Source organism: Ambystoma mexicanum, chromosome 7p (assembly GCF_040938575.1).
Source record: "Ambystoma mexicanum isolate Mex_15411 chromosome 7p, UKY_AmexF1_1, whole genome shotgun sequence".
Classification (NCBI taxonomy): domain Eukaryota; kingdom Metazoa; phylum Chordata; class Amphibia; order Caudata; family Ambystomatidae; genus Ambystoma; species Ambystoma mexicanum.
This window is the reverse complement of record NC_090939.1, coordinates 475095657-475121000: the sequence shown is the minus strand read 5'-3', so window position 1 is coordinate 475121000 and position 25344 is coordinate 475095657. Positions and strand designations below refer to the sequence as shown.

Here is a 25344-nt window from a genome sequence, read left to right as displayed (position 1 = left end):
CTTGACCACGCATTTTGTGGAATTTAATCACAATCAAGAAGATGTAAAATGGTGGGCTGTAGAAAAGGTTTTCGGCACAGATGCGGCCAATGTGACGGCGCTATTATCTCAGAAAGAACAGTGGTGGATAGATTACACCAACAGCCTCAATAGAGGCCTGAACCAACAAGAGGAGTGGAATTGAGTGCTCTTTACTCATCTCCTTACCGTGCTCTGCGTCGGGTAGGTATTTATAAGGTATACAGGGCCGTAGGTGGCGTGCAGAAAGTAATAAGGTCCACAATGCAGACCTCACTAAGCTGTACCCCCCTTGTTTTTTATGTGAACCGGTGTTGTAATCTGCAATTTTGAATTTTGAATGTTTTCACACATTCTCAGATATCATTATCTTCTCTCCCATTCCCTTCGTTTTGCTATGACCATCAGTATTAATTCTTGATCACTTAATTAGCTCGTTTGAGTTAAGTCTCTCTCTCTTTTTTATATGTAGTCTCTAATGGTATTAGATATTCAACCACTATTAACCCGCACGGACTGTTGCGGTGTAATATGTTTTTAAATGGCACCTTATCCGCCATGTTGAGAAGCCGAGGCTCCACTCCAGCATTTGTCCGCTGTTTGTGTTTTTGAAACGAACGATTGATATCAAAGAGGGACTAGTTTAATATACGGTGTCGCCTCGGTTTCTCGGAAGTGATTGTGACCTGCGTCCGATTTGGAACTTAGTGTGAGGTAAGTGGGATGTTTTGTCCCTTCCACCGTTCGCCTCACAACTTCTTTTTGGACAGTATAGTGCGCACAAAGAAGCTCATGCATGTGATTTTTGACATTCCTTTTAGATCGTAACCACACACGGAATAGGAGCCCCTACACGGAGGGAACTGTGTCTCTCACCCATTGCTTCTGCATCCCGTTTTTGTGTACACACGAGGCGGCTGAATAAGATCTAAGAAGATTGCATTAGAGGCAGAATGCCTCTCTCACTGATGACAACTGAGCCGGTGTGATAAAAGCCTTCGCTTTGAAGGTATGCTTTTGGGTTACTCTATCTTGAACCCGGTTAGACCCACTAGTGTGGGCTTTTAGAGTAAAATACACACTGGGATCTAATACGTTTTTCTTGTGTGTTTCTGTCTGTTTTCCAGGGTTGGCTTAACCTTTGCATCTCTGATGTACACCAGAGACTATTGAAATTTAAACCATATTCAGCACCTCTGACATATACCAGAGGTTGTCGAAGCACTAACTAGACGGCGAACCTTATGTGGTTCTCAGGTACGTCTTTTGTTTTATTGAAACTGAAGACATGCAGGAGGCAGGGTGTGTGATTAGGGGGAGCACGTTGGCACTAACTGACAGTGTCTAAAGATTGGGAAACAATGTTTTTTTCATTCTGAATTTACCGTTCAACCTTGTATATAGGTAGATGGGGTTGTGAAACCACACATATAGATACTTTGTGGTTTCCTTGACATGTGCTGCATTTAGGCATTTTGTGAGTATTAGGAACTGGAACAATGGTTAAAAGGTCCTTCCAGTAAGCTGAACTTCAGTTGGGTACAGAGATAGACCATATAGGCCTCTCCCCTGGTTTGGACTTTGTTGTTTGATGGGAGTAACTGAGTGAAAAGGGACAGTATGGTTTATTTTAAACAGTATTTTAATTGAAATTTATAAAATTTTTGGTTTGATTTTAGAATTTTGTAAAATGTTCTTCCAATCCTGATGAAGACAGATATAATCATCCACGTCGAAACTATTTACCAGGAAGCCTGTTTGATAAAGAAGATTCATATACATGGGCACTAATAGTCGATATTTTGTCTGGAGTGAACTACTATTAGGAAACGCAATGGAATTGAATTTGAACTTTCTTAAATTCTTAAAATAACTTAATCTAAATGTTTTAGGATCTGAATGAGCTGAATGAATGTTTGAATGCCCGAAATTTAGGATGTTTTTTTTTATAAAAAATGAATTAAAGATGTCCAATGATGATGTTTACACTCAAATCTAAATAAAATAAAAATTATTTGATTTATTACCTTCTGCCTTTTTTCTACCAGTTGCTCTTGCTATCCTGGCACCATCATTTGTTTCATTAACCAGGAAATGGAGGCTGGGAGCTGTAAAAAGCTTACTTTTTGGCGAAACGCAAATGTTGCACTGCTCGAGTCAATTAAGTGCGATGAAGAGATGTTGCTCAATATCCCAGGTAGAATAAAAACAAAAAACGAAAGGAGCGGGACTGGATATATACGCTTTAAGCGGCTGCCAGAAACAAACGGATGTCCCACCTCCCAAGCAACACAAGAAAACTTAACGAGCTACATCAAGAAATGTCGAGTAGACAGGGACGCAACCTCCTCCTGCGAGCCAGGCTTAATCTCCTTTCTACGAACTAAATTTTGGCTATCGGAGGCCTCTCAGTAACCAGCTTTTCTCGCTTCTGCAACACAACCACTGAAAAAGAAACTGTTCGACACCTGCTACTTCAGTGTCAGGGCAACCAACAGATAAGAGCACGCTACTTGAAACGCACCTTTTCGAACTTTGTGTTGATGGACAAACCCACATGTTGGACCAGGCTGATTATTGGAGATTCAACAAAGTGGTTACTTGCGACCTTCAAAATTCTTCAGCACGTTAAATTCCCTACGAGTCAACCCGTTCTGCATTGAATGACAATGAAATTAGAGTTATTACCTACGGCAATTCTCTGAATTGAACAGACTCGATACTCTTTACTTAAAGATGAACCTGGGTCTTCTGTTAACATCGTGAAGATGGGAAAATCTGTACTTTACTTTGCTGTAACGCAAGGACTAAGAAAGGAAACATTTACTAATTTTGTAAAAACCTATTTTTTTTTAATTAATACAAATTAAAAAACAATAAAAATACTATGTTAGATTCATTTTTCAGTGTTCAGAAGGCCTGCAATAAATATTTTTTTTGTGCATCAGTGTAAATTGTCACTGTGTGGACCCATTGAGTCCGTCTGACTCCACTCTCACACTCCTAAGAATAAGCCTTGAAAGCTCATTCACCTACTTTGATTTGGGCGTTGGCAAACCTCTGAGTTTCCTGTTCACTATAACTAGCGTGGCCTCCTAACATCTGTCCACCAGGCCAGATTCTAGAAATCCATTTTAACACTGGTGTACCAGCTTTTTGTGAATCCACTAATGTTGAATCACGATGATCTTGGGTGCAATGCAAATATTAAGTCACTGGTGACCATTTGGACATTCTGAATGATCAGTAGGTTATGTCTCAATGCACGTATTAAGTTGTCTGGTTCCCCCCTGATGAGCGGGGGCAGAAGGGAATGTCAATTAAGTAAAGTTGTACCATATGTAGCAGAACAGAAACATTGATGCAAGTAGAACTGCAAAGCTTGATTGAAACAGAAAAGTTCTGAAACTGCATTTATTCTCTTAGCATACAGGCATAATGCCAAGGTCTTATGGGTTTAGTCATTTTATCGTGCATATGGGATACTTGGTCTGCCCTATTGTAGCATTTTTATCATTCTGTGATCTGTTCTTTTTAAGCCAACTGTTTCTAGTTACTTCATTTTTCTATTGGCAGAGAAAGTATCAGTCTGCAAAAGAAGCTTATGAACAGCTTTTACAGACAGAAAGCCTACCTAGCCAGGTGAAAGCAACAGTTTTACAGCAGCTAGGTATGTACAACCTTCATTAACTGAATTGAAGATTTACTTTATGAATAAATGAAGCCAGCCAATCTAAGTTGTACCAATATAATTGTTTTGTCATACCAGTGTACCGTAGAACCTAACCAAGAATGAAGAGATAATAGTTTACAGGAAAAATATTTTTAAGACAATCCCATTGTGCCAGTGTGTTGAGGAAATTGTGAACAAGAGGAATCAGTGTCCGTCTGTGGAACACTCTCATCCCCTGCACACTCAATATGTTTGTCAGAACAAACAACAATTAAGGTTTATGTGGAGTTACATTTTCAAAACAAAAAGAACGTGAAGTTCACACAAAAGTAACTCATACATGAACATTTTCAGAATCCAGCTTCAAGTGATTTAATCCATAAGCATACATTATAATGAAATGTATGCAATATTTAAATCCTACTGTACAATTCATTTGATACAGATAATCCATGAATTTCTTATTCACTGTCTAAAATCATGAGCTCTATGCGTTTCGGGACTTGAATCCCTTCGTCAAGGGCAATATTTCATGTGTTTTTCATTTTTCAACTTTCAATCTGCACTGATCTGCATATCAGAGTGGGAGAAAATAATGAACAAAATGCATATTAGCTAATGTCAGGATAATGTTTGCGATCCATATTCTATAATTCACTTGCATGGTGCCCGTCATGTGTACAGCTTGAACAAACACCTGTTCAAGATCAGCAAAATCTCCTGACCGCGTATTTAGGGCGGTAGCTTGCGGCTTACTACTTCCTTGTGTATTGCAACCCAGGGCAAGAGTGCAAAAATAAGTCACTCAAGAAGACTGGTGGAAGAGGGTAGAGGGAGCTAGATCCCTTCCCGGCAGTCCAGGGCGATTCTTTGCTAAATACGTAGTCTGATGAAGGCATCCCTCATATAAACGGAATAGTCTCCCTGCAGCTCTCTGGCCGGCATCCCTTGGCCCCCTTCGTGCTCCTACCTGCAAGGCAAAAAACCTTGGGGTCATCTTCGACTCCACACTCTCCTTCTCTCCTCATATATCAGACGTCTCTAAGAAGTCACACTACCAGCTGCACCTCCTCAGAGGTATTCTTCCCTTCCTCTCCTTCCCCCAGAAGCTCACTGTCTCCCGAGCCCTGGTTCTCTCAAAGCTGGACTACTGTAACAGCCTCTATCTTAATCTGCCTGCCTCCACTCTCCGCCCTCTGCAACTCATCCAGAACAGAACTGCGAGACTTGTCCTTGGCCTCAAGCCCAGGGACCGTATCTCTCCAGGACTGAAATCTCTACACTGGCTCCCAGTGGCTGCGAGGATTAAGTTCAAAACCCTCTGCATTGTCCACAAGGCCTTCTGGGGCCTGGGGCCCAAATACCTTCAACTCTCTCTTCCTAAATATCTTCCTTCCCGAGCCCTTCGCTCATCCGTCTCCAACTCCCTCAGGGTCAGCCGCTTCTCGAAGCAACAAGCTGGGGGTAGATCTCTCTCTGCAGCAGGGGCCTCCCTCTGGAACTGCCTTCCTGCCTCCCTGAAACTTGAGGAGAACCACCTCCGGTTCCGGAAGCACCTCAAAACCTTCCTCTTTGCTTCTGCTTTCTCTCTCCCTCTCCCCTGCTGAACAGCTTTAATTCTTCACTGAATCTGCTCTGAATCTGCAACTGGGCCACTCTCAGTGACCTCGGTCCAGGGCCCAGCCACTCTCCACTTGCACTGCCTCCCTGGCACCCCCCTGCACTGCAGGACTGTCACTGTATCCGTACACAGCCCCCCTTCCCAGCACTTGTTCTGCATCTACCTTGCACTTGCCACCAGCTGGCCTTATTTATTATTTTTTACGCTACTTACCTTGTACTGCACTCCCCCCCCCCCCTCCCCTTCCCCTTGCACTTTTCCCTTCCCCCCACCCCTGCACTTGCGCGATCTGAATGACACCTGGCCTAGTAGGATCGTTGTCTGTCTTCCCCTTGTCCCCCCCCTGCCTCGTCGCGCCTTGAAACACTTGTGTATAGGCACGTTACAAATGCCATATCATATCATATCTTCTTAGATGGGTGCCGTAGCTGCAATGGTTCGTACAGAACGGGGAGGGGGGTGCGCATCTAGAAACTGCTGTGTGTGTGTGCAGATTTTTATCGCGCACCAAACGCTTAGGCATCAGAGCGCTTTTACAGGCACTTATGAGCATTCTTAAGTTTCCTTCGGATTGGTACAAAGCAAACATTGGGCATACAGTGTATGGTTGTTACATATAGGCATTTTTAGGTTTCGTATGGATTAGTACAGTGCGTTCTTGGGTATATGAAGTACAGTTAAAGTGTGAGTTAGTTATCTAGTGAGAATAGCCACATTTCGATTTTTTTTTGCGGAATGACCAGTAGCAGGTGCCACCTCTAAGAAGTGCAGGAAGGACGTTCCAATGTTTAGATGAGACTAGAGGAAAGCTGCATCCTCCAGGTTTTTGTAGTTTGAATTTGGGTGTGAGGAGTATGTTGGACAAGGAGGTTCTGGTTGGTTTGGTTGCTTGGGATTTCTTGAATTTCTTTGAGAAGTATTTGGGGGCAGTGTTGGCTGGGCATTTATGTGTAATGGTGAGGCTTTTGAAGTGGATTCTCTTAAGGATGGGGAGCCAGTGGGCATTCCTTCTGACGGCAGAGATGTGGTCTTTTTTCTGGATTAAAGATGAAGTAGTACTAGAAGTGCTCTATAGTACCTACTCGAATAGCGCTCTGTGCTCAAGCTTTTGTTTTTCTTACTTTACACGTAATTCTCTTCCGTGTTTGAGTGCCAGCGTGTTATTCAAGCCGCATCCCTTTGTGAATGGAATCCAGTCGAGGCTACTTGCTGATGTAATCGCGTATGTGTGTGTCCGCACAATAACATCACATGTTCACAAATGACGTCACAGCACGGCAACACCACAGGACCGGGTTTAATTTGGTGGGGACTGCCCAGGGGCCTTATGGGGGATGTTAAATGGTGGCAGCTCCTCATGGAGATGTGAAAACGTGCTTGGAATATGTTTACCAAAAAAGAATTCTATTGATTGCGTAACTATCAAGAATAGTCGATCAATGAGTAAGATGATGGTCCAAGAGGTACACAGCTCACATTCTATTCACTCATTATATGTCAGTTACAGTAAATCCATCAGTATACAATAGCAGGGACCTTTCTTATATTCAGAGTCTTCTCAAGCAACTGTGTTGCAAACTAAACATTTCACAGAATAGTTGATTCTTGATGGTTCCTCCATAGATTTATTTTGAGATCTAAGGATAGATTGAATAAAGTTTAATACATAAAGGGAGGTCTGGTACAAAACTATAAAACCAATGAGTTCAAACATCACGGGAACATTCACAGTAGCGTTCCCCATGAACGGATTTTGACTCGTAAGGAAAGTATTAAAAACATGTTATGAAAAGCACTCAAATAAAAATCTTCATTCATTTCATATGGGTTAAGACTATCAAGCTTGTCGAACCAATAAAGTTTCCTTTGATCAAGTCTTTTAGAGTGATCACCTCCTCTTGGTGATTTGTGTACCATCTTAAGTACCATGATTCTGAGTTGTGATATTATGTGTCTCTTCTCTGAAAAATGTCTGGCCATGGGTGAGCAGGCATTGTTTGTACTAATGTTACTTGTATGTTCATTACAGCAATCTTTTATTTTCGTCACTATCTGTCCCACATAATAGTAAATTGTGAAAAGTCTATTATCATAAGCAAGAACTGTGCAACTATAAACTGTTTAAGATATTTGGACATTGACAGATGAGTTCAGATGCATATGACTAGTTTTTTTATGAATTGATCCCACACATTCCTAATGCTTTGAAGTGGCTCAGTACAGTTTGGATTTGTAATTCTTTACAACACCAAATAGTCATAGTTGTGACTTCTTGATCGTCTGTTTTGGCGCCAAATGTGAAATAGCAGTGTATCTATTCATGGAACCTATCTTGCACCCACAACCTGGTTCCTTTTTTCTTGTGCACCATAGTTGCTGGTTTGAGACTTTATGTTCAGTGTTCTATTTTCAAAGGCTTTGGATTTCAAGCTTTGGAAAAAAAGTCTGTTTGATCCGCACAAGTGCTGTTTTGGTGCCTGTTATTAGATGACAACATGAATGCATGTTCATGTATTTTGTGTGTCTTAGCCTCACCATGCTCTATAAGGGCAGTGGTAGGGAGCCATACTCTGTCCCTTCAGCACTGATGTGAGTTGTCGTATTCCTAGCACTGACCCGGAGCCCATCTGAGTTGAATAACAGACCGGGTTGGAAATTAAGCAAGAGATTTTAGTGTCCCTGTCTCTCACGCTGACAACCACTCACAATGGACCTTAGGGGAATTGTGCTCTCCACTGCACACAACAAAGCCAACATCATAGATGTAGTATTTTAATTATCCCCTCATTATCTGCACAGACCCTTTCCCGCTTGACTGGTCTGACAAGGCCACCATCCCAAGGTTGATCACCCACTCTACCTCCGCCCACAATGGTCAGGTAAATTGCCCCCTCACTCAGAAAAGCACCTTAAAATACTACCCGGTCAATGAGCTAGAAGCAAACTTTGCAGACTTCCCCACCAGAGGGAATGCCTCGGTCCTCTTAGAATTGCTTAACAACTCTGCTTTGAAACTGGTGATCAGTCATGCCCCCTAAAAACCAGCCATTTTAAGACCAAACCATCCGTCCCTTGGTACACCCTTGAGCTCGCCTACAACAACCGCTCGATCACAACCCCAGAGAAACGGTGGCTCTCCTAAAACTCAAATCTCTGTGCCAAGTGTACGATTCAGATTACCAACGCCAAAGTTCCTTACTCTTCCTCCACCATGGCGGAAGCCTCTAACATGAGTAAACACCTCTTTGAAGTAGCAAACCCTTAACCAACCCTAAGGTGCCAGCAACGCTTGAAAAATGTGATGGAATCAACAACTTTATTTATTGACAAAATGGACACAATCTGACAAATCACTGAATCAACCTACCAGAGCATTTGCTCCTGTTAGGCAGAAACCTGTGCAGTTCCCTTGGGGACCACTGCAAAAGATTTAGGACTACAGGTGTTGGCAGTAAACCCACTTCGTAGCAGTCTGTACCACCGAGATTTACCTGGTAGCTGTGGCTGAGCAGTCGGACTTCCCTCAAGAAGAGTTAGGCAGTAATGTAAAGTATGCACAATAGGCACTCAAACACAATAGCACAAGCAAACACTGACCAGAGCTTTGGTATCAAGGTATATAATTATTTATTTAAAAACACACTTATTGAAACACTCCAGCACTATTATTGTAAATCACTCTAAACACAGTTACTATTATTATATATACATCCCTTATTCCTTATCAGACAAGTCTTAGTTAACACCACTTATTTCCAAACAGAGGTGAGTGCTTAACTATAGATGGCACTCCAATAAGTTAACGAAAAAGATAGAATGTAGGAAAAATACACCACACTTATACTTAGGAACTCTTAAGCAAGGCAGGAAAGTCAAAAGTTACTTGTGAGCCAAAGTCCATAGGCCGGGCCCGCTCTTGGAGAGAGCAGGGCACAAATGCACCCAAGATCACACAATGACAACGGGCTTAAAAAGTCTTGCAGGGAGTTCAGAAAGGTTTTAGTTAGGCTCAGAAAAGTTTAGCCAGGGTGTCCCAGGGTCGAAAGCCGGGGGCTAAATCTACCCCGTACAGTCGGTTGCAAGGGAAGCCAGGCGGAACACAGTACTTTATGTGGAGAGGATCCTCCAGCGGGGGCAGTTGTTTCTGTCAGCGGGTGCAAGTCGCGGCTTCGTCCAGAGGAAGAGGAGATCTCGACGTGGAGGAAAGATGAAGGTCGTTGCACTGCCAGGGAAGAAACCAGCTGCAGAGTTTTCCGGTTAAAGGTACTACCCTTTGATTCGCGGTAGTGGTAAAATGTGGTATCCCGGTTGCCAGGGTGCTTGGCACAGGCAAGGCGGCCACGAGATGCTCCAGGAAGCGAAAAAGGAAGCAGACTGGTTATCCCCACCAGTCGAAGGAAGCAGACTCTTAGGGCTGGAGATCTTGTCTGTCGTTGGGAAAAGTGGTGAGACGGTTCAGCAGGGCTCCACCGGTGGTGGTGTTGTAGCAGGTCGGCTCAGCTTCTCCCTCGTCGGATTCTTAGGTCCTGTGGCGACTTCTAAAGTTCCAGTCCCCAAAGCCCTGCTTTTATGCAGAAAACCCCCATTCACTCAGCCGGCCGGCTCACCACTTGGGCCAATTAGGACGGAGTGTGACTTGAGTTGCCTGGGCAACTCAGTCCAGGGTGCCTAAATCCCTCTCCACCCCTCCTAAGTACCCCAGACAGAGTGGCACCACTTTGGAGGGCTTCTGTGGAGAAGCCCGCCAAAAAAGTGGAACAAAGGGCTCACCTTGGGTTGGAGTCACAGAAGCGAACACAAACGCCATTTTAGAACCGAGTTCTGGCAAAAAATACCAACCGGAGAATTAATATTAAATAAATAAACCAGCGGTATGTTCGGGGCTATATGAATTGAATAATTAAAGTTGGTAGCCTCGAACAATGGAAAATCCCATAGAGATATATTCGCGGTCGAATATAAAAAGTAGTATCCACTGCCACTAGCCAAAACTCGATCAGGGGGGACGGAGACGTGCCCCCTCGACTAACAGACCCCGGGGCAATCGAATTGCCCCGGCCAGTACGTCCACAATATGATGGTTTGTACTGGTTCTGTTCAGAATTTGAGACTAGTAAAGTCAATGGTTACTTTACATGCCCTGGGAGACAGTAGTCAGTCCCAGGATATGGAGTCTATCTTGGGGGGTCACTATGACACCCCTGTGTTACTGCACTGAGGGTGCTGTGTAACACACATCACAAAAACGCATGAAGCCCTATGGAGTAAAAGACCCCATAGCCCATTAAACACATCTAGAGTCAAAGAAACACTCAAATCATGCCCAAGAGTGAGGGTAACAGAGTCTCACTCTTGGCAGGAGAAAAAAATAAACCCCAAAAATCCAGCAAAGCTGCTGGGGGACTCACTAGGTTAGGAAATTCAGCCTAAACAGAGAATTCTCCCTAACAGCTCCCCCTGCAACCCAGCCCACATTCTCGCTCTAGATCAAATTCTGTCCTCTATCTCAGACCTCTTAAAAGCATTTGCCTCCCTCAAACCCACTTCCTTCCGTGACAATATCATACTGGCCTCCATTAAACAACTAATGGGCACAGCGCTCAACACACTCCTCAGAATCATTAATGCCTCCCTCACAGAAGGCTCGTTCCTGGACTCCCTCAAGACTCGTCAAGGATGACTTCTTTTGATGAAAAAAAAAGGATCCTGGTGCCAGGCGACCTGGTCAACTACCAGCCCATTACAAACCTCCCGTTTATTGGCAGAACCTTGGCAAATGTAGTTGCTACCAAACTACTTACCAGAATCTAACTACACCAACTCAATGACTATTAGTTGGGATTCCGCCCCAAGTGTAGCATTGAGACAGCCACCAACCAGGCTGTGCATGATGCCTTCCAAATCATGGATATGGGAGACTCAGCCTACTCATCATTCTTGACCTCTTGGCTGCATTCAACACTGTTGGGAACGTTTTTCTTTTTGCTGCTTTCCTCCCATATACTTGAGTGGGGCGCTTTCTTTTTGTTTTGGGATACTCCTGTTTTGACATTTTGGAGGCCAGTTCAGCTGCCTGCTTTACTTCTTCCATTGCTGATTCTGTGGGTAAACTGATTGATTGGTCCCTAAGACTGTCAGTACTGAGACTCTATCTTCCTTTGTGAATTTCTTGTATTGTTACAGTTGCACATTATCTTAAAAGGTGCGGTAGGATACTTTGTGTCTGTATAAATTTTACTCTTACTTCCTGTCCACATTCCTCCGTACTGCATGGGCGTCCCTTCCAAGGGACGGAAGACGGAACATTTTTCACCAGAAAAAACCTTCTTCCCCTTTAAAGTTAGAGGCGCACGTGTGCGCGGCCCTGTGAGCATGCACTCCCCTGACTCCGCCCACCGGCGCCACTCCAGTCCCCTTTTCCGCATCGACGGGAACGGGCTGATTTCACCAGTGCTCCTTGGTTTGGCTTCGGCCATGTAATACCAAACGTTCTTTCCTGAATTCTTCTATTTTTATGTCTTCTCTTTGTCATTCAGATCCTCGGTCCTCCGGCTTTACGCACCTCCCCGGCGCATGTCAACTTCAGCGGGCTTCCGCAGGCTTCAGCAGGTGTCCAGCCTGCGAGGGGCTCTTCCTTATGGCTGACCCTCACGCTCTTTGCCTTCGCTGCTTTGGCCCTGACCATGGCTAGGAAGGTTGTACCACGGGCAACGCACTGACTCCACGAACACTGAAGAACAGGCTAGCTAGGTGGAGGGAGCTCTTCGATAGCCCCGAGAGGACTTGAAAAACGTTGTGAAGCAGAAATCGAGGCCCAAGGGAGGGCCGCTATTTTCCATCGCACCCCGTAAGGGCGACTCCTTCCTGAGGAAACTCCCAAGCGGGAGGAACCTCTCAGGTTCTAGTACCAGCACACGCAAAGGCTAGTCCAGCTACCAGCCTCACGGCCAAGGTGTCATCAGAGCCTTCCGGAATCAGTACTGAGGGACCGCAAGGTTCTTTTACCGGGTGTACACCCGAGGGGCAACACCCTAGTACCGGCTCAATGTCCGAGGGGGCACATGCACTCAGCACTATCGGCGACAATGCAGAGGGCAATATGCCTTCCTGGCTTAGACCTGAGGTGCAGGGTAGGCATCATGCTCCACAACCAAGAGTATCAGAGGAGGCTGGGCCCAGGGAGCCATGCACCACGATTTTGGCACATGGCACGCAGCTCCACAAAATGGCTGCTGCGCCAGAAAACATTGCCGGCCGCCCGTCCGATGCCACTCCTACGAACAGAGCAGGCAGGTGAATGAGTTTCAAGGTGGGACTGGTGTCAACCAGGTACGTGGCCTACAGTTTATCCATCAGCAGCGCAGGGCAGGTTTCCTCTGCTATCTAGACAGTGCGCTCCGGCCCTAGCAGCCCCCAGCCACTCCGTCAACATCCCTTGCCACTGCTTCTGCCTCCGAAAACAGGTTCTTCGAAAGGTTACTGGTGCTGATGCAACCCCCCCAGATGGGGGCCATCCTACGGGATGCAGTCAGGGACTTGCTTCTCCGGGGTCACTCCACCAGCGCCTATGGTCATTCCTCCCATGGCTCCTGGCACCACAGGCCCCAGCGCAGCCACTGCTGCACCTGCCGGCTCCTTCGATTCCGGCTCCCCTGCCTCCCACAACTCAGGCGGTCCCACAGCAGCCTCCGACTCTGGTCTCCACGCCGCAGCCCACGGTGCCCAGCTCCCATCCTCCCGCTCCAGACCAGCCGGACACTCGGGTGGATACAGACGAGGAGGACCCTGGCACGCTGTCGTCAGCAAAGGCCTTCCACAAAAGGCTTGGCAGAATTTATGGGTCTTCCTCAACCAGAGGTAGAGCAGCCCGAGGAGGGTGTTTTGGCAGAGGTCCTCACCCTAAGACCCCCTACCAAGATGGGCAAAAGGACTTTGTGGCTCTGGCCAAGAAGGGGTGGCTCAAACCACACTCTGCCCAACCTGTCAATCGGCACCTCAATGCCAAGTATAGACAGATGGAAGGGGATACTCTTGTTAACAATAGCACCCGCAACCACATTCTTCGGTGATCGCTGGAGTGTCACTCTACTCTAAGCCTCAGTTGTCCTCGGCACTGCTAGACAAGGAGAAGATCATGGAGGTGTACGGGAAGAAGCTGTACTCTGCCTCCCTGCACCTACGTCAGGCCAAGCCGGATGCCATGCTGGCAGCCACTAACCAGAGGTTGTGTTGGGAAATAGCGGACTTTCTTCAGGAACTTACAGTGCAGAGACCGGCACCCTTCAAGGCGGGTCTAGGTGAATCCAGGCTGGTAGTGCAGGACATCATGGACTCCACCGTGGCACACATAAGATACCTCCTGCAGGGCCATCTGAATCACCATGGACATGAGAAGGACTGCCTGGTTTAGGGCTACTAAGTTTAACCCCGACAACCAGGATCGCATATAGGACCTTCTGTTCGAAGGTGGTGACCTCTTCCGCTCTACCAACGACGAGAAATTTGATACAAAGAACAGCTTGCAAACTGCAACGTCTTTATCCTTATGAAGGCCACGCCCAAGGTGTACACCCAGTCGCATGAACGCTCTGACAAGGGGCGGGCATTAGGCGGGTTCCATGGATTCCAGGTGCGGAGGTCGAGACCACCTGACCGCTTGCCGAGTCAGCACCGGCGCAAGCAACAAAAAGGGGCGGGGGGATGTTAGGCAGAATCCTATGCAGTTCCCTTAGGGAGCACTACAGAAGATTAGGACTACAGGTATATGCAATAAATCCCCTTTGGTATCAGTCTGTACCACACAGATTTAGTTGGTAGCTGTGTCTGAGCAGCCAGACGTATCGCAAAAGGGAGATGAGCAGGATTCAGAGTTTACACGATAGGACCACAGTACTATGGAACAAGGAAACCCTGACCAAAGCTTTGTATCAAAAAGAATATATATATTTTACACACTTTCGATCCACACATCAATCACTATCATTAAAGCAAGTTAAACCAGTCACGAAAAGTATACACAACTCGCTGTTTAAATTGTAGACAAGAGTGAAAACTGAGCAAAACGGCACAGTATAAACCAAGCCGAAATGGCACTCTAACAATTTCTTCAGAGGGAGGGAAAGGTCAAGTTATACAGGGTTGGACTCCTAAACACACCAGCAACACTTCCCAATTGAATTGTGAACAAGTTAGGCAAGGTAGTACTTTAGCATAAGCAATACCTAGGTGAAAACTGAGCAAAATGGCACTTCAACAATGTATAAAGGGGAAGGAAAAGGTGGTTATAAGAGTTTAGGTGCACCAATACATTTCTTGATGAAAAGCAATCTAGAGAAGGCAGTTGTAACAGAATTAGCCAGAGTCAATAGGCCTGTGCCAGAGTCAGTAGTACAAGGCCAAGTGCCTAGGTTCAAACGGTTCTAGTAGCTGCAGTCAAGTCTTTGTTTAACGATTGAAACAGATTGTGCAGAAGGTAGAAAGACAATGCTAGACAATGGGGATGGCCAGCCCTGAAGGTAGGTAAAGGATTTAAAACACCTTTAGCAGTACCCAGCAAATCGGGAGGCCTGGTGGAAAAATGTAACTTAAAAGTCGAAGAGGCTCCTGCGGTGGCGCTAGTTCTGGCAGTTCCTGCATTTCGGGCGTTCCAGCAGAGGAAGAGAGGCTCTCGTCGTGGAGGAAGGTTCGAGTTACTGCACTGCCCAGGGATGAAGCCAGCCCCGGTGCTGCCAAAACGGAATAAAAGGTACGCTCCTTTAAATCGTGATCATGGTGGACGGATGCCTGGCTATCCGGTCTCCTAGTGCTTGGCACTGGCGATTCGACCAAGGCAGGTCCTGGAAGGCGATTGGCAAACTGGTTGGCCCCACCAGCTCAAGGGAAGAAGGCTCTTGCAGGTGAAGATCTTCTCTTGTTGTTGGAGAAAAGTGGTGAGGATCTGCAGCAGGGCTTCACCGGTGGTTCAGACGTTGCAGATGTCTTTGGCTGCTCTCCTCTTCGGATTTCTCAGGTCCAGTGGCAACTTCTGTCTTCCAGTCCACAGGTCCCTGCTTTTATGCAGAAAACCCCCATTCATACAGCCTAGCTGTCACTCACAGTGGAGTGGTCATCCTGGTGGGAGACCCTCCAGCATATGAGGGCAGAGTGCGACTTGGGTTGCGTAGGCAACCAGGTCCAGGGTGCCTATTCCCACTCCCACACATCCTGTCTACCCCAGACTCACTGGCACCTAAAGGAGGGCTTCTGTCCAGAAGCCCGCCAAAAAGGACGAACAAAGGGTCGCGACCTCGGCTTGGATTAGAGAGAGACACGAGAAATAAATATTATTAAAGTTCTGGCAATAAAACCCCACCGGAGTAAAGTTAATATTAAAATGACCCGGCGGTACGTTCAAGGCCGTCAGTAAAAGTGGTAGCCTCGAACAATGGGAAAATCCCATAGGAAAATATTTGCGGTTGAATATTTATGGGCGTAGCCACTGCCAACAGTCAAACTGTGGAGAGAGGGACTGGACAGTACCCTCTCGAAAATAAACACCAGGGAAAAACTATGAACCCTTCCCAGTACTTCCATAGTAAGATGGGTTGTACTGGTTTTGTTCATAACTATTGACTAACAAAGTCAATGGTAACGTTGCACGCCCTGGGAAACAATCAGTCCCAGGTTATGAAGTCTATGTTTGGGAGTCACTATGACACCCCTGTGTTACGGCACAGGCGTGCTGTGTAACACACGTAAAAAGATGATTCCTATGGAGTGAGAAACTCCATAGCCCGTAAGCACAAAAATTGCCTGAAACGCACATCATACATATGCCTAAGAGTGGGTAGAAAGAGTCTCACTCTTAGCAGGAGTACAAAATAAACCCTTGAAATCCAGCAAAGCTGCTGGGGGACTCTATAGGTAAGGGAAATTAGCCTTTTAAGAGAATTCTCCCTATCAGGTCGGAGGTAAGGGCTTCTTCCAGTCAGCCTCCTCAGCAGCAGCCTCAGACAGCAAAAAGGCATGATGCGTCCCTTCGGGTCCATGTGTCTCCAGTGGGTGGCAGGCTTGCCTCACGTGCATTTCTGGCACCAGAACTTTGCGGACCCCTCGATCCTCTCTGTAGTATCCAAGGGGTACCGCCTACCGTTACCTCCCTCTCCTCCCTCCTACCCTCCACTCCCACAGATTGGGACGGCAACTCTGTTGGCGGACATCCGGTCCCTCGTCGAGAGCCATGCAGTGGAAGAACTACCAGCCTCCCAGAGAGGATTAGGCTTTTATTCCAGGATTTTCGCCATACAAAAGCACCAGGCTGGCCCGAGAGTTGTTGGACCTATCCACCCTCAACCTCTCCCTCCCTCTCCAGAAATTTAAGATAGTTACGCCAGCACTCATTGCAGAGACACTAGACAAGGGAGACTGGATGTGCTCCCTGGATCTGAAGGACGCCTACAGACACATCCCGATTTGGCAACCTCATCGCTCCTTCCTACGCTTCAGGATCATGGGCCGTCATTTCCAGTACAAGGTGCTACCCTTTTACCTCAACTCAGCCCCCAGCGTATTTACCAGACTCATGAATGCAATGGTAGCCGTCCTCTGGCCCAGGGCCACAATGTCTTCCCGTACCTTGACAACTGGCTCGCCAGTTCGAGATCCCTGGATGAGGTTACCCACACTCCTCCAAGCTTATGACCACACTCCACAATCTGGGGTTTACTATCAACCTCAAGAAGTCTCAGCTGCAGCCCCACGCAGAGCCTCGCCTTCCTGGGCCTCATCTGGGATACGAGCTCCGAGAAGGTATTTCCCTTCGAGGACTAGGTTACGGCCATCAAGAGGGCCACTACACACTTCCCTTGCCAGAGCATTGACCTCGGCTTGGTGGTACTGTTAGGCAGTATCCTGTGCAGTGCCCTTAGGGACCACTACACACAATTAAGACTACAAGTGGCAATACAAGTTCAACTTTGGTACAAGCCTGTACTACACTGTTAAAGTGGTAGCAGTAGCGGAGCAGCCAGACTTATCTCAAGAGCAAATGAGCAGTAGTAGAGATTACACAAAGGACTACAATTACTGTGACTCAAGCAAACACTGACTCAAGTTTTTTGGTGTAAAAAGTAAAAGTACATTTATTTTGAGGGGATTGGGTCTTCCGACGTATTCCATATCTATGACATGTAATCACCACAGCTGTGCTGCTTCGGAAAATCTTCAGCGTCTGCGTCCTGCGTTGATGACGTCGATACACTGCCCTCGAGGACCTCCTCCGACGGCCGATGTCACTGGATTTTATAAGTAGGACGCACGACGGCCGTAGCCTCAGTTCCGTTTTTTCCGCAAACGTGTTCGCTTCGGCGATCTCTGCGCGCCTCGACTCTTTGGAGTTTCTGTTCTTTCTCGGTTCTTCGAAACTGTTCGTATTGTGAAGTATATTGTTTGTGAAGATGTCTACCTCGTCTTCCACCCCGCGTCCGGGCTTTAAGAAGTGCGGGGACTGTGGGTCCAAGATGTCAGTGACGGACTCGCACAACGCCTGCCTCTGGTTCCTCGGGGAGGCCCATGACGCGGATGATTGTCTCGACTGCTAGTCGCTCACGTCCAAAGCCTTGCGGGAACGCAAGAAGAAGTTGTCGGTAGGTAAGGTGTCCAAGCCACGGAAGTTGAGGTCTGCAGGGCTTTCGACGGACAATTCGAGGGGCGACTCTCCGCATCGTCGTCAGAAGTCCAGTGGGTCTCGGTCCCGGAGTCGGTCCCGCCACTCCTCTGCCTCTTCGAGGCACTCCCGGAAGCGCCGTCATCGGTCGCCATCCCCTTCCTCATCCGAGGACTCGGCCCATGGGTGGGTCGCTCATCCCACCAAGCATGCGACGCCAGAGGAATGGGCTTCCTTCGGGATGAAAATGTTAGCGATTCTCTAATCGCAGGGCACTGGTCCGTCCGCGCCTCCGAGTGGGGTCGGTCATGATCAGTCGAGAGACACTGCTCACACGCCTTCGGGTTCGGGTGGTCGGCACGATTCGCGGGAGCGGGCACGATTCGCGGGAGCGGTCCCGCTCGGACAAGGGGAATCTTTCTCGTCATGCCTGATCCTGGCCCGGTCCTCGATGGCGCCAAGGTCTGGAGGCTTGTAATTGGGTACCGTTAAAGGTTACCTGGCAGCGCTGTCCATATTTAAGCACTCGTCTGAAGAGTGTTCTTATTTTAAAATTCTTTTAATTTCTCAGTTTCTGAAAGGGCTCACTAATGTGTTCCCTCCGTCACCTTTCCAGGTTCCCGGTTGGGATTTGAACCTTGTTATCAAGTTTCTGATGAGTGCTCCGTTTGAGCCTTTGCATTCATGCCGTTTGAGACTGTTCACTCTTAAAACTGTATTTTTGGTTGCGGTCACTTTCGCTCGCAGAGTGAGTGAGTTACAGGTACTTCCAGTTAAGCCACCCTTCACTGTGTTTCACAGGGACAGGGTTGTCCTTAGAGTTCGTCCTTCCTTTCTTCCGAAGGTGATGTCGGAATTTCATTTAGACCAGAAAGTTGTTCTTCCGGCGTTTTATCCTCCTCCACATCCTGGTAAGGAAGAGGAGAGAGGCTCCATAGGCTTGATCCTAGGTGAGCGTTAAGCTTTTATATTTCACGCATGTCCCGGGTCAGAGTGGACGATCAACTCTTCATTGATTACGCTGGAAAGAGTTTGGGACAAGCTGTGACGAAACAGACTTTGTCTCGCTGGATTATTTTGGCTATCTCTGAGTGTTACAGCTTGGCGGGTAAGGACCCACAGGTCGGCTTGCGGGCCCTTTCTACCAGGGGTATGGCTGCCTCTACTGCCCTACAGAGGGGTGTTCCTATTCGTAACATCTGATGCAGCCACCTGGGCTTCGGTACATACTTTTGTAAGTCACTACTCCCTTGATTCCATCCGTGGCCAGGATCTGGGCTTTGGCAAGGCGGTCCTTTACTCTGCAATTTGATTGGGCATTCAAAATTTTTGTTTTCTAAATTCTTTTCCAACCTCCTTGCATTGGTACTGCTTTGGGAGTCTGTCATAGATATGGAATACATCGGAGGACCCAATCCCTTCGAAGAACAAATTACTCTCTTACCTGGTAACATTCTTTCGATGGGATGATCTGACGACGTATTCCATATCGCTCCGTCCCTGCCTTCCCCGCTACAGAATTTCTTAGCGATTGCAGCTTACGTGTCCGCAAGGCTGTGTGTGTCAGACTGGCAGAAGGCTGGTGCCACACATTCTGGGAAAAAACTACAACTGAGGCTACGGGCGTCGTGCGTCCTACTTATAACATCCAGTGACGTCGGCTGTCGGAGGAGGTCCTCGAGGGCGGAGTATCGACGCAGACGCTGAAGATTTTTCGAAGCAGCATAGCTGTGATGATTACATGTCATAGATATGGAATACGTCGTCGGACCATCCCATCGAAAGAATGTTACCAGGTAAGAGAGTAACTTGTTCTTCTAGACCATCTGTTCGCAAAACACTTAAGTTCTATTAATTTAAAATCGCACGTAAAATGCACTACACACAACCAATTCACTTTGTGCAGCACAATTCAAGGTAAGGACCTTTGGATTTGACAGACCGGTGTTGTGAAACAAAGACGTTACCGGGGGTACAGATGCAAACACTTTTTGACAGTAATGACAGTTCGGTCTTACTAAAATTACGCGTACCCGCTGGAAGAAATGTTACCGGAGTTAAACCACACTTGGCACATGAATTAACACAAGAGAGTTGGGGATAAAAATCATAGGCAATACTTTTGTCAAGGCAGATAGAATCAGAGGACACTTTCCTACAAGTGAATAAAAGCCAATAGGCCTGCGTCAGTGTCAATTGGAACAGGGTTCCTTTTGTCGAGAATCGCAAGGTTATTATAGTTCACGATTACCAGGAGTACTTAGATATTGTCAAAAGAGGAAGCAAAAGTTATAAGAGAGAAGAAAGATGAGGACAAGCCTTTAGTGAGGAGAAAGGAGTTTACCCCAGTTCCTCGAAGTCGGACACAGTACCTTATTCAAAGTGAAGAAGAGCTGGTGCTACAGCAGTTCTCCCTGGTAGTTCCTGCAGACTCACGGCTCCTGTGGCTTCAGTCGTGGAGACAAGGACGACGTCTGGAGCGATCTGCGCTACCTAGGGATGAAGCCATCAGCAGCAAAAGCAATAGTGAATAAACAGTGCGCTCCTTTAAAATAGGAGAGGCTCTTCAGGTGGCTATCCGGACCACTACAGCTGTGTGCAGCGATTTCATCCAAGAAGAGGATCCTCTGCATGTGGAAGGTGAGCTGGTTGATCCCACCAGGCTCAAGGGAAGAAGACTCCGGACTGGATCTTTTCTTGTCGTTGAAGGGTAGATAGCTCAGGACTGCAGCTGGGCTTCACCAGGACTTGGTAGTTGCAGCAGCCGTCTTCTTCTCCGCTTCTCTGCAGTTCCTTGCAGTTCCAGTGGCGACTCTTGACTTCTAGCCCAAGAGTCCTGCCTTTTAATGTGAAAATCCCCCATTCACACAGCATGGCTGTCAATCACACAGCATGGGGGTTGTCCGGCCCAGACAACCACCCCAGCCAATCACGACAAAGTGCGACTTGGGTTTCCAAGGATACCCTGTGCAGGGGGTGACACCCCTCCCTCACATTCAGTCCACCGAGATACCCAGGCGCCAAAAGGAGGGTTTCTTGAGAGAAGCCCGCCAAAAGACGGTGAACAAAGGAGTTAAACCTGGTTTGCCGCGCAAAGTAAAACACAAGAAGGACTTCAACAAAAAGAAATGGCGAATAAACCCAACCGGAGCCAAAAGAAAGAGTATTTGGTCAAGCGGGTTTATGTTTGAGGCTAATATAATAGCCTGGAACAGTACCACGTTTATATAGTATAATCGTGTTAGAAAAGTTAGGGTAGATACCACTGCCACCAACCAAATCTAAATGTTAAAAGAGAAGAACAAAGCTCAGAGGCACAGACGAAAAGGGATAGGCGTTAACCATTTCCAGTACTCCATGTAAAATGGGGTGTACTGGGTCTGTAGTTTTAAATGTCTACGTAAAGTAATTGGCAACTTTACCTGTTTTCTGGGGGACAGTAGTCAGCCCTAGAAAAATGGAGTCAGTCGGAAGTCTCAAAGACAACGCTGTGTCATTGCACTGAATGTGCTGTGTAACGCACATAAAAGTGGGGTTCATGGAGTGGTGTACTACAGAGCCCACGATCACACAAACAGTAGAAATGCACATGGCAAAACACATGTAAGAGTGGGAAAAAGGCTCACACTCTTACCAAGTGGAAAAAGTAAACTCCAGAAATCCAGCAAAGCTGCTGGGGGACTCACTAGGTGAGGGAAATTAGCCATAGAATGAGAATTCTCCATAACAGGTACCAACACCTACTGGGTATCCTGGCAGCGGTCCTCCTGGCTGTGCCACACACAAGGCTCCGGATGAGGAGATTACAGCTGCACTTTGCAGGCTCATGGAATCAGAAGGGCTCCCAAGCGTAGCTGGTCAGCATATTGCCTTCTCTCCTCTCGGACCGGTGGTCCAGGGACTGCAACCTGCAGACAGGCAAGCGCTTCCGGCAGCAGTCCCTGCAGGTCATCATCACTATGTCGTACTCCTTAGAGGGCTGGGGAGCCACTCTGGTCAGCCACACCGTCCTGGCAGGAGTCACACATCGACTTCTAGCCAGTGGATGTGTGACTCCTGCTGGGACGGTGTGGCTGTCTAGAGTGGCTCCCCAGCCCTCTAGGGAGAAGAGAGCTCGGGAACTTTTGGCTAGCCCTCAGTCTTCATTTTGCTCATTGGGGACAGGAACGTACTTATCTAAACCGACAACTCCATCAGCATGTACTATGCCAACGAGGAGGAGGGGGGAACCAGGTCCACTCCGCTGTGCAGCCTAGCGATCAGCATGTGGGAATGGGCCCTTTAATATATTTACCCCCACGGCCGTCCACCTCCAGGGGAGGTCAACTTGGAAGCGGGCATGCTCAGCAGGCTGGGAGCGGACAAGAATGGCAATTGAACAACCAGATGGTCTTCAACACATGAGGCCATCCTCAGGTGGTTCTATTTGCCTCCTGGAAGAAAAGGAAGAGCCATCAGTTCGCGTCCTGGCAGGGGCTGGGCCCCAGCTCCCTGGGAGACGCATTGCAGATTCAATGGGAAGGCATGACGGCATATGCCGCCCTTCGCCCCTTCTTTCCCCCCCCCTTGATCCCTAGGGTACCCTGCAAGATGAAGGAAGCTTGCCACCTCTGCATCATCTTGATGTCTCCTTGGTGGCCAGCGAGACCGTGGTTCTCCGAACTGCTCAGCCTCACGGACAGACCACCTATTCACCTTCCGCTGGGGCCAGCACCTCTCCTGTCCCAGCAGGGGGGCAGGGTCCTCCATCCCACGCCTCAGAAGTTAGCCCTCACAGCGTGGTTACTGAGCAGATCACCCTCAAGCACCTGAACCTATCTCTGGCTAACTTGGAGATCATCCAGGATGCCAGGAGCAAGGTTACCAGAAGCCAATATAAAACTAAATGGAGCTGGTTCTGTCACTGGGCAGACCACCTTACCTGCACGCTGGACGACATTCTCTCCTCGGCGCACCTCGCACACTCAGGGTTGAGGTGGACACATGTTGCACTTACCTGGCAGCCATAGGGGCCTACAGAAATTTGGAGGAGATCTTTTCCTCCTCCAACCCGATTGTCAAGAAACATCTGGCGGGATTGTACAGGCTTTACCCACCCATTAAGAGGCAACAGCTAGTGTGGGACCTCAATGTGGTGTTTGGCGCTGTGGCACACAAACCATTCGAGCCAATGGTGTCCGCGGACATCAGGCTGGTAACGATTAAGAGTGCTTTGCTGGTGGCACTTAACTCCTCTCGCAGAGTCAGTGAGATCTAGGCTCTGGCGGCCTCAGAACCTTGCACCACTTTCCACAGGGATAAGGTGGTCCTGCGGACTCACCCCGCGTTCCTACCTAAGGTACCCTCTGCTTTTCATCTAAACGAGGAAATAGTCTTACCTACGGTCTTCGTTGACCCCAAGGACGAGGCTCAGCCAGTCTTGCACTGTCTTGATGTCAGCCACGCTCTGAAATTCTATCTGGGCAGGACCAAGGGCTTCCGCAAGTTGGACACACTTTTTGTCACCTCTGGGGGCTCCAGACCCGGTTATCAGGCATCCAAGGCTTCTATTGCACGGTGGATGGTTGCGGCCATCAAAGCGGCCTATGAAGAGCAGCACAAGTTCCTGCCAGCAACATGCACTCTCACGCGGTCAGAGCCAAGGCCACGGCCATCGCCTTCCAGCGGCAGGTTCTGTGGCAAGTCATAAGCAGGGCGGCTACCTGGGCCACCCATTTGGCTTTCTGTAAGAATTACTGTTTGGACGCCGGCTCTAAATCAGATGCGGCCTTCGGACAGGCAGTTCTAAGGAACTTACTTGCTTAAGGAGGGTCTCTTCTCCACCCTGGGGCTACGTTCAGTCCATGCTGTATGGAGAAAAGGGGACGGGATGTAAGAGTAATTGAGTTACTTATTCTCCTTTCCTCCATATGTCCCACCATCCCCCCCCCCCCCAATAATACTGGTGTCTTTATGCAATGTTAAATATTGTCCGCGCAATGGGGCTGAGGAGTGGTGTCGGTGGGCGGAGGCAGGGTAGCGCATGCTCCTGGGGCCACACCCCCCTAAATTTAAAGAAAAGGTTTTTTTCTGGTGAAAAAGGTTCTGTCTCCCGTCCCTTGGAAGGGACGCCCATGCAGTATCGAGGAAAGGGGACTAAGGACGGTGAGTAACTTATTTATGTACTGGTTGTTTGGTGACTTACAATGTGCCTAGGACAAGCTGGTGGCAGTAGTTATTTTTCTACCGGGTTTTGGTACTCGGCGCTGAGCCTGCTTTCAAGTAGCCAATGGCGCAAACCTCATCTGATGTAATAGGGCCATTTAGTAGCTCCCTATCCGCGTCTGTAAGTGGAGGAAAGTCTATTCTCAACATAAATTCAGCAGTGCTTTCAGGAATGGTGGTATGTTGGTGGCATGAAGTCGTTCATAAAATTGAGCAAACCTGTCGTGATTTCTATCGGGTTTGTTAGGATAGTATTGGAGGATGACTTCACTTTAAGAACTGCTCTTTCAGCTCTTTCTTTTCTGAGTTTTGCTGCAAGCAGTGTATGGACTTTGTCCCCCCCTTTCAAAGTACTTTTGTTTAACAAATCAAAGGCTGGACAGGGCCTTACCCAACCAGATGTCCTTCAGTTCTTGTCTGAGAGCTTTAATTTCTGCTCTTATCTCTGAGTCCCCCTGTTCATCTATCAGGAGTCGTTCTTTTTTAGATATTGTTTAACCTGGGTTTCTTCCAACAATTTCATTCTCTTGACTGAGGCTCCCTGCGCTATTATAAGTCCCCGTGTGGTCGCTTTTGCTGCTTCCGAGACCGTGTGACTGGGGATGTCGCCGGTGTCATTCCTTATGAAAAATTCTCGTAATTCTTCATCTAGACTTTCTCGGAACAGTTTGTCTTTGAACAATTTGTCATTGCACGTCCATCGGCTCCCTGTCGGCCTATGACCACCCAGACTCAGGTCGACTACGACCATATCGTGGTCAGACCAACCTACTATTTTGATATCTACTTCAATGATCGGGTGTTCCAGGCTAGAATCTAATAGCACATAGTCAATACGTGTATAAGTTTGGTGTGGGTGTGAATCGAATGTGTACGCTTTCTTTGTCGGATGTGTGGCATGCCAGGCGTCTAAAATGTGGTGCTCTGAGAGTAGTGATTGAAACTGTATGTTATCAGGGGAGAGGGCGGGTGCCGTGGCGAAATGATCGCCAGTCTAGGGATGAGGCCATTATTCGGTTAAAATCTCCCCCGCAAATGAGTGGGCCCACTCTTTCACCTTCCAAGACAGTAAATTTTTGCTATAGGTTATTTATTGCACATTTGGGGCATACGCCGAGCACAATGTTACTGCAGTAGATTCCAACTCGCCTTGTACAATCAAAAATGCTCCGTTTAGATCTCTAC

The 25344-nt window shown here is 47.6% G+C and overlaps 1 protein-coding gene across 5 annotated transcripts in view; it reads left to right on the top strand.

Moving 5' to 3' along the window:
* Positions 1-25344, top strand: part of KDM6A (lysine demethylase 6A) — a 1954130-nt gene that overhangs the window by 657543 nt on the left and 1271243 nt on the right. For all 5 annotated transcript variants that reach the window (XM_069636498.1, XM_069636499.1, XM_069636495.1 and 2 more), the window contains exon 9: positions 3595-3688. In XM_069636498.1, coding sequence (XP_069492599.1) covers positions 3595-3688 — 94 coding nt within the window. The remainder of the gene's footprint in view (positions 1-3594; positions 3689-25344) is intronic.